This window comes from Nicotiana tomentosiformis, chromosome 1 (genome assembly GCF_000390325.3).
Source record: "Nicotiana tomentosiformis chromosome 1, ASM39032v3, whole genome shotgun sequence".
NCBI lineage: Eukaryota > Viridiplantae > Streptophyta > Magnoliopsida > Solanales > Solanaceae > Nicotiana > Nicotiana tomentosiformis.
This window is the reverse complement of record NC_090812.1, coordinates 16,366,625-16,379,985: the sequence shown is the minus strand read 5'-3', so window position 1 is coordinate 16,379,985 and position 13,361 is coordinate 16,366,625. Positions and strand designations below refer to the sequence as shown.

Sequence of the window (13,361 nt, the reverse complement as noted above, 5' to 3'; positions counted from 1 at the left end):
CGAATTTAAAAATAAATAAAGTAAAAGAAGATAGCAGATCGAATTTGGGTCCATTTGCTTGTTTTTTGGGCCATTTGCAGAATGGTCATTATTAAGGGATAGTGATAATAGACATTTAATATCACTTATTTTTTTATACTTTTATACGTGACCACTCTCTCTCCCTACTCTCCTCCTCTCTTTTGTTTTTTTCATTTTTTCTTCATTTGTGTTCTCTATTTTTTTATGTTTTCGTATTGTACAGAGTTTTAATGGAATTCATCAATGAATTTCAATCGTTTTGACTTAACAATTTCCTTTCATGTTGCACAATTGGTGTTCAAATTTAAATTATCAATCAATAAATTTTGAAGGTGTTTGACTTTCCACCATTGACAGCCATTAAAAAACTTTGAAGCTTTGAAATTGAATTTGGATTTTCAAAAATTATTATTTATTTAGATTGGGTGTTATTGCAAACAATTGAAAATATTGTTTGAAATTTATATCTCAATTTTGAGAGTGTTTTGGTGAAGATTAGACTTGATTTTGGCCGAATTTCAGATTGAAACTCGGAAAAAAAAATATGGCATACAATATACTTACGAAATTGTAGTAAGGTTGTATTATAATTATATGTAAATTATACTCTGTTGTAGCTATTTTTTTTTTTTATTTGAATATTGTATGAAAGTTGAAAAATAGTTATATAGTGTATGAATCGTTGTATAAAATTTGTATTGAAGTTATCAATACTACCTTTTTACGTAAAGTTGTTGATATGTATCAAAATTGTATTAAGAGAGTAAGTTTTTATAGGAATTTTAGAGAGGAAGAAACACACACCACATACAAAATATATACAAATCAGATACAAAAATATACAAAAGACATATTGTATAAAAAATGTATTTAAGTTGTATGTTATTGAAGTTGTAGTTAACTGGGTAGAAATACTATATGAAAGTTGTAAATAAGTTGTATAATATATAATTAGTTGTATGAAAATTATTTTTACTATGTATAAATCAAATACAAAATATACATAAGACATATTATATAAAAATTATATTTAAGTTGTATAATATTGTAGTTGTATTTAACTAGGTAGAATAATATATGAAAGTTGTAGATAAGTTGCAATTAAGTTGTATAATGTATAATTAGTTGTATGGTATTTGTTTTTACTATATATGTTGTTGTAGATATTCAAATTTGCATTAAATTTGTACGAAATTTGTTTTTAATTTGTATGTTGATGTACCGTATACTGTTCTTTTCTCGGTTGATTTATTAAGGAAAGAAAAGTAGAGAATGAATTCTGAATCGACACATGTACACTGATTCATATTTGTTTGAACGGTAAAACTTGAATATTCATGGAAACTTAACGATTTGGGTGGAGTGAAGCGAAAAGAAAGGGAGTCAGGTCAAAAGTTCATGGTGGATCGATGCTTGGATGGATCTTCGAGCTATTGGTAAATCTGACTGCTTATCAGGTACTCTAAGCTACTATGATATATACGAAATAAAGAGGTGATGGAAGGGCCCTCTACAAATCTGCTAGAATTTGTGGCTCAACTCATTTCATCGACAATCCTCACCGGGTATTCCTAGGTATATGTTGTTTGCGTTCAAGTTGGAAAGCCTCGTGTGGTTGTCCAAGGGTATGTTGACTACTTGGATGTCGAGATCATTAGATACATAGGCGTTGATGTTCAAAATTGAGACTTATTACTTGTGTTATTTACATTTGAAGATTCTGCTATTTGACCCAAAAAAAAAAAAAGGTAACTTAAGCAGTATCTCATGGCTTTGACGGACAGAAATCCCTAAATATAAGTTCGATTTGGAGAGAAGAGGGGAGAGAGGAGATAAAAAAGGAAAATGATGTAACTAAATCCCTTGATTAAAGGCACTAATAATGGATTATGAGCCTTTTAAGGTGAAATGTATATAATTTGTAAGTAATCATTGTTTAGGGAGTTAATATACAAAATTAGAACAATTTTGGAAAATAAATTTCAAATATTGTATAGGAACAAAAAAAATACCATTATTAAAGCTACTTTTTAAAACATAGCTATAAATTAAAAATGAATGCACCTTTAGCCATTTTATGATTACACTATAAATATTTCATTAAAAGTGGTAATTTGACCCACTTTTATATTGCCACATGAGCCTTTTCCCTATTAAATTAATTCATTAATCATGATAGATTATTGTGTTTGCATTTTAATTAGTACTCATATATTTATTCAAAAGTGATTGAAATAAAATTGAAAGTTGAATTAGACATACCTACATTAAATCCAATCAGCATACATCTTTCTAATTTTTACGATTAAGTTAGATATTTTTCATAAATTCCCAGACACTTTTGTTCTACAGCTGACTTCCCATCTTCATCCACACATCTCTCCTCCATACGGCCTCGGCAGCCATAGCCAACAAAGAGGGAAGCAAATAGAAGAAAGCAAGCGGGCATCAGCCGCTTAAAATAAAAATTGGTTATATTTGCAAATTTTCTAAAATTTGCAAAATTACATACAAGGCCCAACCTATGTTTTAAAAGGAGGGGCATGAGGCGAGGTGTTTTACCTTTGACGAGGCGAGGCGTAAGCCCTGAGACATGAGTCGTAAGTCTCATGAATCTTTAAATTTTACTAATTTAAAGAATTTTAAGATAGTATAAAATAAAAAATAATTATAAAAATTATATTAAAATCACAAAATCATAACAAATAATTTATTTAAAATATTTATAAATTATAATTCAACTATGAATAATACGAAAAGTATGACATATATCATAATATGCAAATTAGCTGCAACGTCGTTACAACTCAAACATCAAAAGTAATGTATTCGATACGAAATCTTATATATATCTCTTAAGGAGTCATAAATCTTGAAAGAATTTCGATATTATAATTTGATATTTCTTTTAAAATACTCCCTTTATTTAATATGCTTTCTATTTGAAAGAGAGTTTATATAAAAACATAATTCATAATTTAAATATAATTCTCTAGCATAATTTATATTTAAGTTTCAACAAGTCAATAAAGTGACACATAATTCATCATACAATACCATGATAACTAATTATTTGTAAATAGTTAATAGTTAATACTGAGCTATTAAATTTAAAAAGTATCGTATCTCATAAACGCAAAAAAAAAAAAAAATTTAGGAAAATAATTATAAAAAAATTCTGGACTATTATATAATAAAGACATAACAAAAGTTAATAAATAAATACCTTTTAAATGAAAGATTTATTTAAAATTTAATATTATAGCAGTCTTAGTGGATAACGTGCAATAATTTTTATTTTAATTATGACATAAAATACTCTCAACTTAATGATTTATGATTAAGAAAAAAATAATTTTAAAGTCAACGATTTATTAAGAAAATTTGAGGTTTTACAAGATTAGTTATACACAATTGCATAAAATTCTATTAGGCGAGCCCAGTACGCTGGGCGTTGGGCGTGTCCGGGACGTAAGTCTCACAGAACTAAGATTCACACATAAGCCCAAGGGCGTTTTACGAGTGCTCCGCCCTTGGGCGAGCCCCAGGCCAGTCCCAATTTTGCCTTTTAAAACAGAGAGCCCAACACACTAAGAGGTCGTTTGGCAGGGAATATAAGAATAGTGCGGAATAAGGTGTATTAGTAATGCAAGCATTAGTTATGCATATATTACTCCTTATCTATTGTTTGGTGTGATGTATTAAAATTATAATAAATTGCATAATTTTTAAGAAAAATAGTTGTTTATAAAAATGCCCTCCATATTCTAAAGCTTTAAGAGACTTTAAGGATAATTTTATCTTTAACCAATCTAATGCATGCATTAGTAGCCTTGGTATTACTAATGCCATGATTTTCTATGCATTACTTATACATAATATAATACCAAATATGATTTTAGTTATACACAAGTTGAAAAAATATACCAAATAAGATATTAATAATGGATAGAGCTAATGCTTACATTATTTTTTCTAATAACCACCGCCAAACCACCCCCTAACAAATATAAACCCGGCCCGTGATTCACCACTTCAAGGGACTCGATTAAATGATCTGACACTGAACATAAGACAGCTAATTGCTACTAATTGTGATGATTAGAAGCCAACAAATTAATGTAAAATAACCAGTGATGAGTTGATGAAAGCGATTTCTAACGTCCCCTCAGTAAAAACGTCAGAATCAGCAGAGAGATAGCTAGCTATGGCGACCAGAGGAGGAGAGGACGAAGCGAAACAAATGGCAGCTGAGCTAAGCAAAACCCTAAAAGAAGGAGAAAGACTTCTCGCGCCAACCCGACGCCCCGACGGAACCCTCCGTAAACCCATTCGTATTAGGGCTGGTTATGTGCCTCAAGATGAAGTTGCCGTTTACCAATCTAAAGGCGCTCTTGTAAGTATACATTTGTGGTACATGTTGTTTTTGGTTTATTCTGTGTGTACTTGTGTTGATTAATTGGTGCTTTGGGAAATGGCAGTGGAAGAAGGAAATGGAGTCATTGCAGGATGTTCCGCCGGGGTATGATCCGGTGATGGAGGCTAAACCTAAGTCTAAAGCTGCCAAGCGGAATGAAAGGAAGAAGGAAAAGCGTCAACAGGTTCAAATTTGTTACTCCTCTCATTATTTCTTGTTTATTACCCTATTCTTTAGTCAGCTTTGTTCTAGTTACCAGAGGATTAGTTTACATGGCCTGAACAGTTTGTCGGGAAGATACTTATCTGTACCCGTGCATCCACCAAAGGTAAAAGGGCATCAGGGGCGGATGTAGTGTTATTGTTATGGGTTCATCCGAACCCAATAGCTTCACTCAGACTATGTATATGTGTTTAAAATTCACTAAGTAAGTATAATTAATAGATTCCGTACTCAGTAAATCAAATGGACTGTGGTAGAATCCCGAAGTTGAACCCATAAAATTCAAATCCTGGATCCGTCTTTGAAGGCCATGACATATGCTTTTACATAAGGTTTAGTATAACCATGGTTAATTAATACTATGTATTATTCGCTCAATTCGTCACCTAGTCCAGTTAAGTTTTTTCCCCAATTTGTTTGGTCAACTGTCATAGTTGGTATTGCATTAGTTGCAGTGTTGCAGATCTTTAATCAATATTATGTTCGACCAAATTATTCATTTTCTTCAACTATGAAACGACATAGACAGATATCTTATGGCATAATAATATAAATGCACTGAAAATCTTGATGGCATGAGTGATGTATATGATACTGCTGTAAGATATAAGGTAATATAATAATGAACTGCATTTCATGTGCATTATTCTTAATGTAATGCAATTATATTGCTAGCTTATGCAAGTGGGCAGTAGCTGCAGTTCATGATGAAGGATTATCGAATTAAATGGCATTTCATCGGGCTTCAAAGTTGGCCATACAACCATATTTGACCTAAGCTGGTTTCTTATAACGTGGTTTCAGTTGTAGTACCCCCAATGGCTCGTAGGTCTCTCTAATTGTGGATGCACCAGAAAAGCTAATAGTTATCAGTTCCCCAAATTCTTCTAATTCTAACTTGCTCGATAAAAACCTGGATTAGCAGAAAATTCCTTCACCAAAGCTGGCGAGCAAGAGCAAGGATGCATTCCCAGGCTATTGTAGTTCAGTCACAGTGTAATATGCGACAGCAAACGAACAACTAAAGTTAGACACCTTGTTATCGGATGTATGTTTTTATAACGAGCAGATATCTTATCAATGAAATAGCACCATGAAGGTGCAGTAAATTTATATATTTAAAATTACCACAAATGGCAATCACCTGGACTTCAGAGTATGACTAGGTTTTAGCATCTCTTGTCCCTCTCCCTCCACGAAAGCCCACAAAATGCAAGCTGGATGACGTACTATCTTTTGAATATATTTCTGTGGCTTTCTATCAACTGAGCTGAGGTATTTGCCATGGGGTATCTAGGCATTACCCTTTGAATCACCAATAGATTTGGAAAATATCTCACTTCTACCTTGCCAACCCACATAATGGGAAAAGATGATTAGGTTCCTCGATGTACCTTTTACACGAAGTACCTATTGCACGAAATGAGCGCATTTTCCTCAGGTTATACTGAGTTAGGCAGCTTCATGTACTGCTATCCAACCAAAATGGGAAACTTTTATTGGGGCTCTGCTTTGACTGGCAATTTCCAAGGCGATGACTTAGGCTTAGTGTCCTTGCAAGATTAAGCATATTGTAATAACATGTTCTAGAGTGAATTTCCCTGTACTGTTACCTTTTCTAGTTGATAAGTCAACCTTATGTCTAATCCAAATCCAGCTACCATTTGCATAGGTGAGATCAGAAATTACAACTCATATACAAATGTTAATCTCCCGAAAGATCTTTCAAACTATCTATACAAAGGGTATGTCCTCTTAATACCAAAATACAAGTAAATTAATGAAGAAATTCTAATCTCACCTCTTCCCAAATGACCTTCACTTTCATCCAATCTTACATCCTCAAACTTAGGCCTTCAGTTATGAAGATCAACACTGTATACAGGATGTAGTTTCTGGGACGATCATGTTGCGATATTAGTGAGAGGCTTTTTGATTAATCACAAATAAATAAATAAATATATTGAGCTTTGATGACTTAAAAACTGCATTGCTTTTCTGTCACAAATGTTGTGAACCAAATGCTGCTATAATTAACACAACTTGTGGCAGGCTGCAGTTGAGAAGGGTAAGAATCCAGAGAGTGGTGAAGTCTCATCTGCTGAAAATTCAGTTGGCGTTCCAGAGCAGGTTGAGTCAGTTATGTCCCAGATAAACAGTCTTGCGATATCTGCAAATCCTGTTGTCCCCCCTTCAAATTCAATCGAGTCTTCTGCCGTGGGAGATAGTGTGCAGGACATTGACAAAAAGATCCGAGCTCTGAAGAAAAAGGTATGTCCTCCAGTGCTTCCAGTTCTCCAAAGGCATGCCATCATTCAAGTTCTTTAACATAACTCAGATGCTTCTTACTGCATTTTAGAGATGCTCGGCTATCATCTTTGTTTTCCATGCCTTGGTGGAATTTATTATTCTACTTCACAATTAGATGGTGGAAAAAATTGTTGTTTCCATTTTGTACATCAAAATGGATGATTCGGTTTTGTTTCAAGGTAATGACATGTTTGTGCATTCTTTTTGAATCCATAACAACTGCATACATGTGCTGGTTCACCTCTATGTTGTATTTTCAGTCCAAGGTGCTCCCATCTCAACACTTTGGTCAAATGTCACATAGATGGGAATATCACCTTTGGAACTTCTTTTTTGAGAATGACCTCTTGGAACTGTCGAACTGTGACATGAGGACTTCCTTTTGATTTCTACTAATGGTTCATCTTTCAGATACTACATATATTAGAATCTGGTCATTGGGTAGTTTTGGAAAGCGTTGGGTTTTTATTGGTAGTTTATTTGTACTATCAATCTGAGAAAAAAAACAATCTTTTAATCTCTGGTGATTTATCTGTACTACGTTCTCAGGGGGAGGGCGGCAAGATGCACTTAAAGGTCTCCATTGGAGCTTTAAATTTTTGTTGAGCTCACTAAATTAAACGCTGCTTTATTTGGTGCAGATTCGGCTGACAGAAGCTCAACAGCAGAAGACTGAGGAGAAGGATATGAAGTCAGAACAGCTGGAAAAAGTGGCTAAGTTGGAAAGCTGGCGAAAAGAGTTAAAGATTTTGGAGGATAAAAAGGCTGAACTGGAAGCATGACATCATGAATTTAATTTTAGGCTGAAGAAACTCGTAGTTTAAGTTACGGTAGCCTGGTGGAATTTTACCACTGCATCAATATACTCAACGCCCAAGATGTTAAGGGAAATGTGTGTTTATTTTGTAATTTGTGCACTAGTTAGGGCAAAACAACACAGGATCTAGGGCGTGTTTGGTACGAAGTAAAATGTTTTTCAATTTTCCCATGTTTGGTTGGCTTGAATGTTTTGTAAAACATTTTCCTCATGAACTCATTTTCCTCTAATTGGAGTAAAATGTTTTCGAGAACGGAAAACATTTTTCAAAATTCTTTTTTAACCTTCCCATTCTATTTCTCATCCCCACCACCCACCAACTCACCCCACCCTCGCCCCAACCCCCTACCCTACCCTCGCCCCCAAACCCCATCATAAATAGAAATATTATTAGCGGTACTTTTTTTTTTATGTTATGGATAGAGTAATTTTTTTTTTTCATTTCAACAAATGAGTATTTTTCTTTTCATTATATAAAAAAAGTAATTTTTTTTCATTTTAACAAAAAAAGTACTTTCTTTTCATAATGTAAAAAATATATTTTCTTTCATTTCAACAAAATGATGTAGTAAAAAGTATTTTCTTTTCATGATGTAGAAAAAATATATTTTTTCATTTCAACAAAATGAGTATTTTCTTTTCAGATGTAGAAAAAATATTTTCTTTCATTTCAACAAAATAAGTACTTTATTTTCATGTTGTAGAAAAAGTACTTTCTTTTTTAACCAAAAAAAGAGTATTCTTTTTTGTTATGGAACACAAATTTCAACGTTATTTTTGCATAAAAAAGTAATGCATCTCATTAGTTCTTTTAGGTTTGTGTGAATTTTTAAAGAATAACTAAATTCTTGAAAAAAAATAGAGTTCTGAAAACGTTGGGTATTTGAAAGGAGGGGAGGGGAGAGGAGGGGAGGAGAACACATGAAACATGGGGACTTGGGGGAAAGGGGTGAGTGAGGAAAGTAGCATAAAAAAATATTTTATACTCTCTAACTAAATACTAGAAAATATTTTCCGGAAAATTTTTTCACTCACCAACCAAACAATGAAAAATAAGGTATAAAACCACTCATTTTTCATGAAAACATTTTCTAGGAAAACATCTTTCATGGAAAACATTTTCGTTCGTACCAAACACACCCCTAATTTGTGTTAATTTTCAGGTAGTGCTCCAATTTTAGAGGACATAGCTGCTGCTTGTTCTGATTGGTCCTTGATTTCCAAAGACGTCAAAACTCTGAAGCGCTTCAATCATCTTTACATATTAAACCTCTAGATTGAGTGTTTCATCAACGTCCTAACTTATTTTGCGAATGAACTTCACAAACTAATGCCTTTGGCTAAATTGATTTCCAATTTCCTGGATTCATGCTGATCATTGCTATTTGCGAGAAAATTAAAACTTACAACAACGACCCAGTGAAATCTCATTAGTGGGGTCTGGGGAAGGTAGTATGTAAGCAGAACTTACTCCTACCCCGAGAGGTAGGGAAGTTGTTTCCGAAAAACCCTCGGCTCAAGAAAACAAAAAGAGGCAATATATCAGTGTCGTCAATAAAAACCGAGAAGATAGACAACTCATTATTCAAAATTTCTGTCCCATTTTATCTGATACTCCTTTTCTTTTTTGGTTTGGCAAAAAAGAATGATGCATTTTTCTATTTAGATGCACTTGAGATAAAAGTTCACACTTTTACTACGAGAGAGGATGAAAATTGATCATCGCCCATTTGATTATTGGTAGTAACAAAATTTCAGTACTTTGTATATACACACTAAGGTGTCAAAACTATTCCTAGTACATCAAGTCGGTCTAAAGGTGACATTATTCGATTGAAGAAATCTCTTATTTAGATGTTTTTTCCATCTCTTCAAAGAAAGGATATACCAAGAGAGATCTTAAACCAATCAGATGAGCTCGCAGAAAGCCCAGACATCAGGCCAACCATCAACGAATGTTGAGAACCAAATTCGAAGTCGAACATTTTAGTAGGAAATTTCACATAAAATCTGTTACATTTTTTTTCCTTTTGAATAAGTATAAATCCGTTACATTGAAGAGTCAAAATAGTTCAAACACCTTCCACGCACACACATACTGAAGTCTGAATACCGAAGCTATAATAGTGCCAAAATTGATGACTGGTCAATTAATATCTTGAGACCAAGTAAAAAACACCCCCTCTGTGACTTCAGCTGGCAAGAGGTTCTAGGAGTATCAAAGGATCAACCCATACCGTGCAACTTTAATCTTGTAAAACATGTGTCATCCCAGAGGTGAGAGAATTGTCTATGAGGATTCAATATCTGACTCTTCCAATCCTTCTCTGTAGATTTCAAATTCATCAGGAGTCCACCTGCATATTAAATTGAGTCGGAAAGTAGCCATCTTGATACCAAGCAGACGCTGCACAGTAACAAGGCAATTGCTTTCATTTCTCAAGAATTTCAACATATGCTGTTTTGATCTTTTTGCACTTTTATAAGGCACCTCCAGTATGACACACGAAATAGACAGAATGGAACTATCCTCAGAAATTTGATAGATGGAAATATATACAAACCAGTATGCGAGCTGCCTCCGGTGACAATGGCTTCCCTTCTTCACATACAACAAAGTCAGATACAAGCTCCACAATACCTGCTCACCGTGCGACATAGGTAGATGAATCAGAGATTTTTACAGATAACTATTGACAGATTAGACACTAAAATTATGTTACAATCATCAATCAGCAAACAACAAAAACAGCAGAGGAGCAGAAGATTAATACCTTTGTTCAATCGAACTGGCATCCCCTGCTTTCGTAGGAATGGCTCCATCTCATGAGTGAACTGATCAAGAGGGCCTTCTTGTAGCTCCACCTGAGAGATTGAACCAAAACTAAGAGCCCTGTATGTAACTGAAATATAAATTGAGGCAAGGTACTTGGTGAAGATACCTTATGTAAATGCTCAGATCAAATAAGGACCAAAAATAAGAACCCGGTAAGTAACTGGAATATAAATTTGAGGCAAGGTACTTGTTGAAGATACCTTAGATACATGCTCAGATCAAATAAAAATATCCCCAAATTATCTACTAGAACAAATCTTTAATGGATATGATAATCGATATGGTTTAATTATTATAGACCAAACAGCACAGGGGTAGCAGGAGGCATCAACTGAGCCAAGAGAAAGCATCTTCTGAAGGAGCTCTCGAGTAAAATCGTCCTTATTATAGTAGTCAAAATGGCAATTAGATTTATAAAAAATAAGTTGACATATAGCTAATATGGCAACAAGAGTCAGAACATACTTAGAATTGGAAACAGGTAAATATAAACGAAGCTAGCATGCAGTTGCTTCAAAATTATCAGAAATAAATTCACCATCCAAAACATAGTGGCAAAAGCTTCTTTTTTTGCAGCAGTAAAACCTAAAACAGAAACACTAAATCTCCACAGAAACAAATAACATCACTTAAGTTCAAGCTTGAGTATTTTTGTTGTATACAAGGAGAAAAGATTATTCTTTTCTGGACCTTACACCGCAATTAAGGAGAACGGCTTTATCATGGAATGTGCGGAAGTGAGCTGATTCTTAAATTTAAATACAAGGTTGGATAAAGAAGGAATAGAAGTTCTGTCTAAGTTTTGATGGACAAAATTAACCGGTACCTATGCTAGTGGGAACCGGGAAATAGCACATACTGGGTGATTTAACCGGGGTGCTAGTAATCTGGCCCGCGCACACCGCCATAAAAGTAAATAAACAACTTGTATTAACAAAAAAAGTTTTGCAATACCTTTTCTGTTGCAGCACTGCCAGTCCTTGCAAAGTCGTATTCTTCAAACTCGTTAAACAACCTGACAACATTTAAAATGATGAACCAAAAGAAAAATGGAAGAAATGGAGGGAGCAAGAAGCAAACACCAGAGGTTATACTCTAGCAGACACAAACAGCTAGTGCTACAGGATACAGGCGTAACTTTCAGGCAAGGAATGAAATTGCAACGTAAAAGAGAAGCGGAAGAAGAAAAACCACGAGCATTTGACTTGGAATTATTGGCTAGATATTTTTTGCAACAACAAAATGTTAAGCTGTCACCACAATCAGCATAAATAATTTGGATATAGCACAATGGACAAGGATGACAAGTGACAACAAACTATTAACGCAATCTCACTAATAGAAGTAATGCTTTCCTTTCACAACAAAAGCAGAGTTATAAGGTGTAGAGTTTCAGTATCTCAAATGCATCATTAAATCTGTGAATTTACCTTTGGACCTCTTCCTTTAATAAATTAGTAAAGCAAATGCCTGAATCTCCACGTACGAGCTGTACAGACATGATATCAATTACAATAATTGAAGAGAATCTAATAAAAAATCAACTGGACATTTGACAGATAATATAGTGTACGTCGGCATGCCCTACCTTAGAAATCTTATGGAGACCAGGTCTAATCTCATCGGAGACTGACCGCCCAAGTGCTACCTGCATGACTTTGTTCGATCCAAGGAAAAATCTGAAATAAAAAGAAATAATGCTTAATACACGATCCATGCTGCTAATTAATACGAAAGACCAACAAAAATCCCCCTCGAGACTTCCCAACTCAATACTAACTTCCAATCAATAATCCTCCCAAAATGATTTGTATGAGAAAATGTAATTGTTTAATGATAACACATTCACTGTATGTACACAACGTACTCTTGAAACTGGCTGTAATAGCCAAACGAGCCAATTCTAGGTTCAGTAAAATATAGTGCATATATTATCTTCTTGCAAGCCAGAGCAGCTAGATGTGTCGGATTTAAAATTTTAGGCACAAGGTATCCGCAACATGTAAATTCTAAACATGGGCATGCGAAAGTAGAGAGTACCTCCATACAATCCTAATTAAAATTTGCTATTTTCTGAACTCTATAAAGAAAATATAAGCTAATAGGATCCTACATTATTAGTCATAACTAACCTTCCTAAAATCAAAGCAAAATTGATGCCTTAACTCGAAAATGTCCCAACATGTATGCTTTTGATATCAAAATCCTTCATATCAGGATATTACAATCTTTTTAAGCAACTAAGATAAAGATTAATAATTTTTCAAGGAAATTTGTCAGACGAAAAATAAATAAAAAACTTGCCTGCTAGAGGATTTGAGCTGATCTCTAAACTCCTTGAACTTGAGATTTCTCATGTTCTCGAAACTAAAGACGTAAGCTGAACTATACTTTTCCGCACATTCCCTTATTGTATTTACTATATTTTCTTTGTGCTCCTTCCCCTTCTTCTTCGTCTTCGACAAGGTCACTGCAATTAGAAACCACAACACATCAGCTTAATAATTCAGAAATTTACTTTAAAAAAAATATACTATAACACCTTATCAATTGAAATGCTTAAGTAGTAAGAAGTCAGCAATCAAATATTGAAATTTCAAGGGTTGTACTATACCGGCTCTATTACGCTTCGACTTCGGCATTGTTTCTTCGGTTTGTGTGTTGAAAGCTAAAACCCTACTTCTTGTTTTCCTTTCACAAAGTATAATCTGGCCGCGCGTTTAGTTTTATGTCTTTAT

General features: G+C 34.0%; 2 protein-coding genes across 2 annotated transcripts; one reads left to right on the top strand and one right to left on the bottom strand.

Moving 5' to 3' along the window:
- Positions 1-4,060: 4,060 nt before the first annotated feature.
- Positions 4,061-8,070, top strand: LOC104115911 (partner of Y14 and mago). The gene is made up of 4 exons (XM_009626634.4): positions 4,061-4,417; positions 4,503-4,622; positions 6,713-6,931; positions 7,612-8,070. The coding sequence occupies exons 1-4, from the start codon at positions 4,229-4,231 to the stop codon at positions 7,750-7,752; spliced, it is 669 nt and encodes a 222-aa protein (XP_009624929.1). The 5' UTR covers positions 4,061-4,228; the 3' UTR covers positions 7,753-8,070.
- A 1,675-nt stretch (positions 8,071-9,745) lies between these two features.
- On the bottom strand, positions 9,746-13,361 carry LOC104115912 (uncharacterized). The gene is made up of 8 exons (XM_009626635.4): positions 13,238-13,361; positions 12,928-13,093; positions 12,212-12,302; positions 12,054-12,112; positions 11,578-11,638; positions 10,562-10,652; positions 10,352-10,428; positions 9,746-10,194 (listed from the first exon to the last, which is right to left on the bottom strand). Exons 1-8 carry the CDS (start codon positions 13,263-13,265, stop codon positions 10,078-10,080), a joined length of 690 nt encoding a protein of 229 aa, XP_009624930.1. The 5' UTR covers positions 13,266-13,361; the 3' UTR covers positions 9,746-10,077.

Excerpts from the sequence above, each read along its gene's own strand:
- LOC104115912 (XM_009626635.4), bottom strand. The coding sequence starts at position 13,265 with ATGCCGAAGTCGAAGCGTAATAGAGCCG. Across the intron at positions 12,303-12,927 it reads CAGCTCAAATCCTCTAGCAG|ATTTTTCCTTGGATCGAACA; the intron begins GCAAGTTTTTTA and ends TTTTTATTTCAG. Across the intron at positions 10,429-10,561 it reads GCCAGTTCGATTGAACAAAG|GTATTGTGGAGCTTGTATCT; the intron begins GTATTAATCTTC and ends CACGGTGAGCAG.
- LOC104115911 (XM_009626634.4), top strand. The coding sequence starts at position 4,229 with ATGGCGACCAGAGGAGGAGAGGACGAAGCGAAACAAATGGCAGCTGAG. Across the intron at positions 4,623-6,712 it reads AGAAGGAAAAGCGTCAACAG|GCTGCAGTTGAGAAGGGTAA; the intron begins GTTCAAATTTGT and ends AACTTGTGGCAG. Across the intron at positions 6,932-7,611 it reads TCCGAGCTCTGAAGAAAAAG|ATTCGGCTGACAGAAGCTCA; the intron begins GTATGTCCTCCA and ends TATTTGGTGCAG.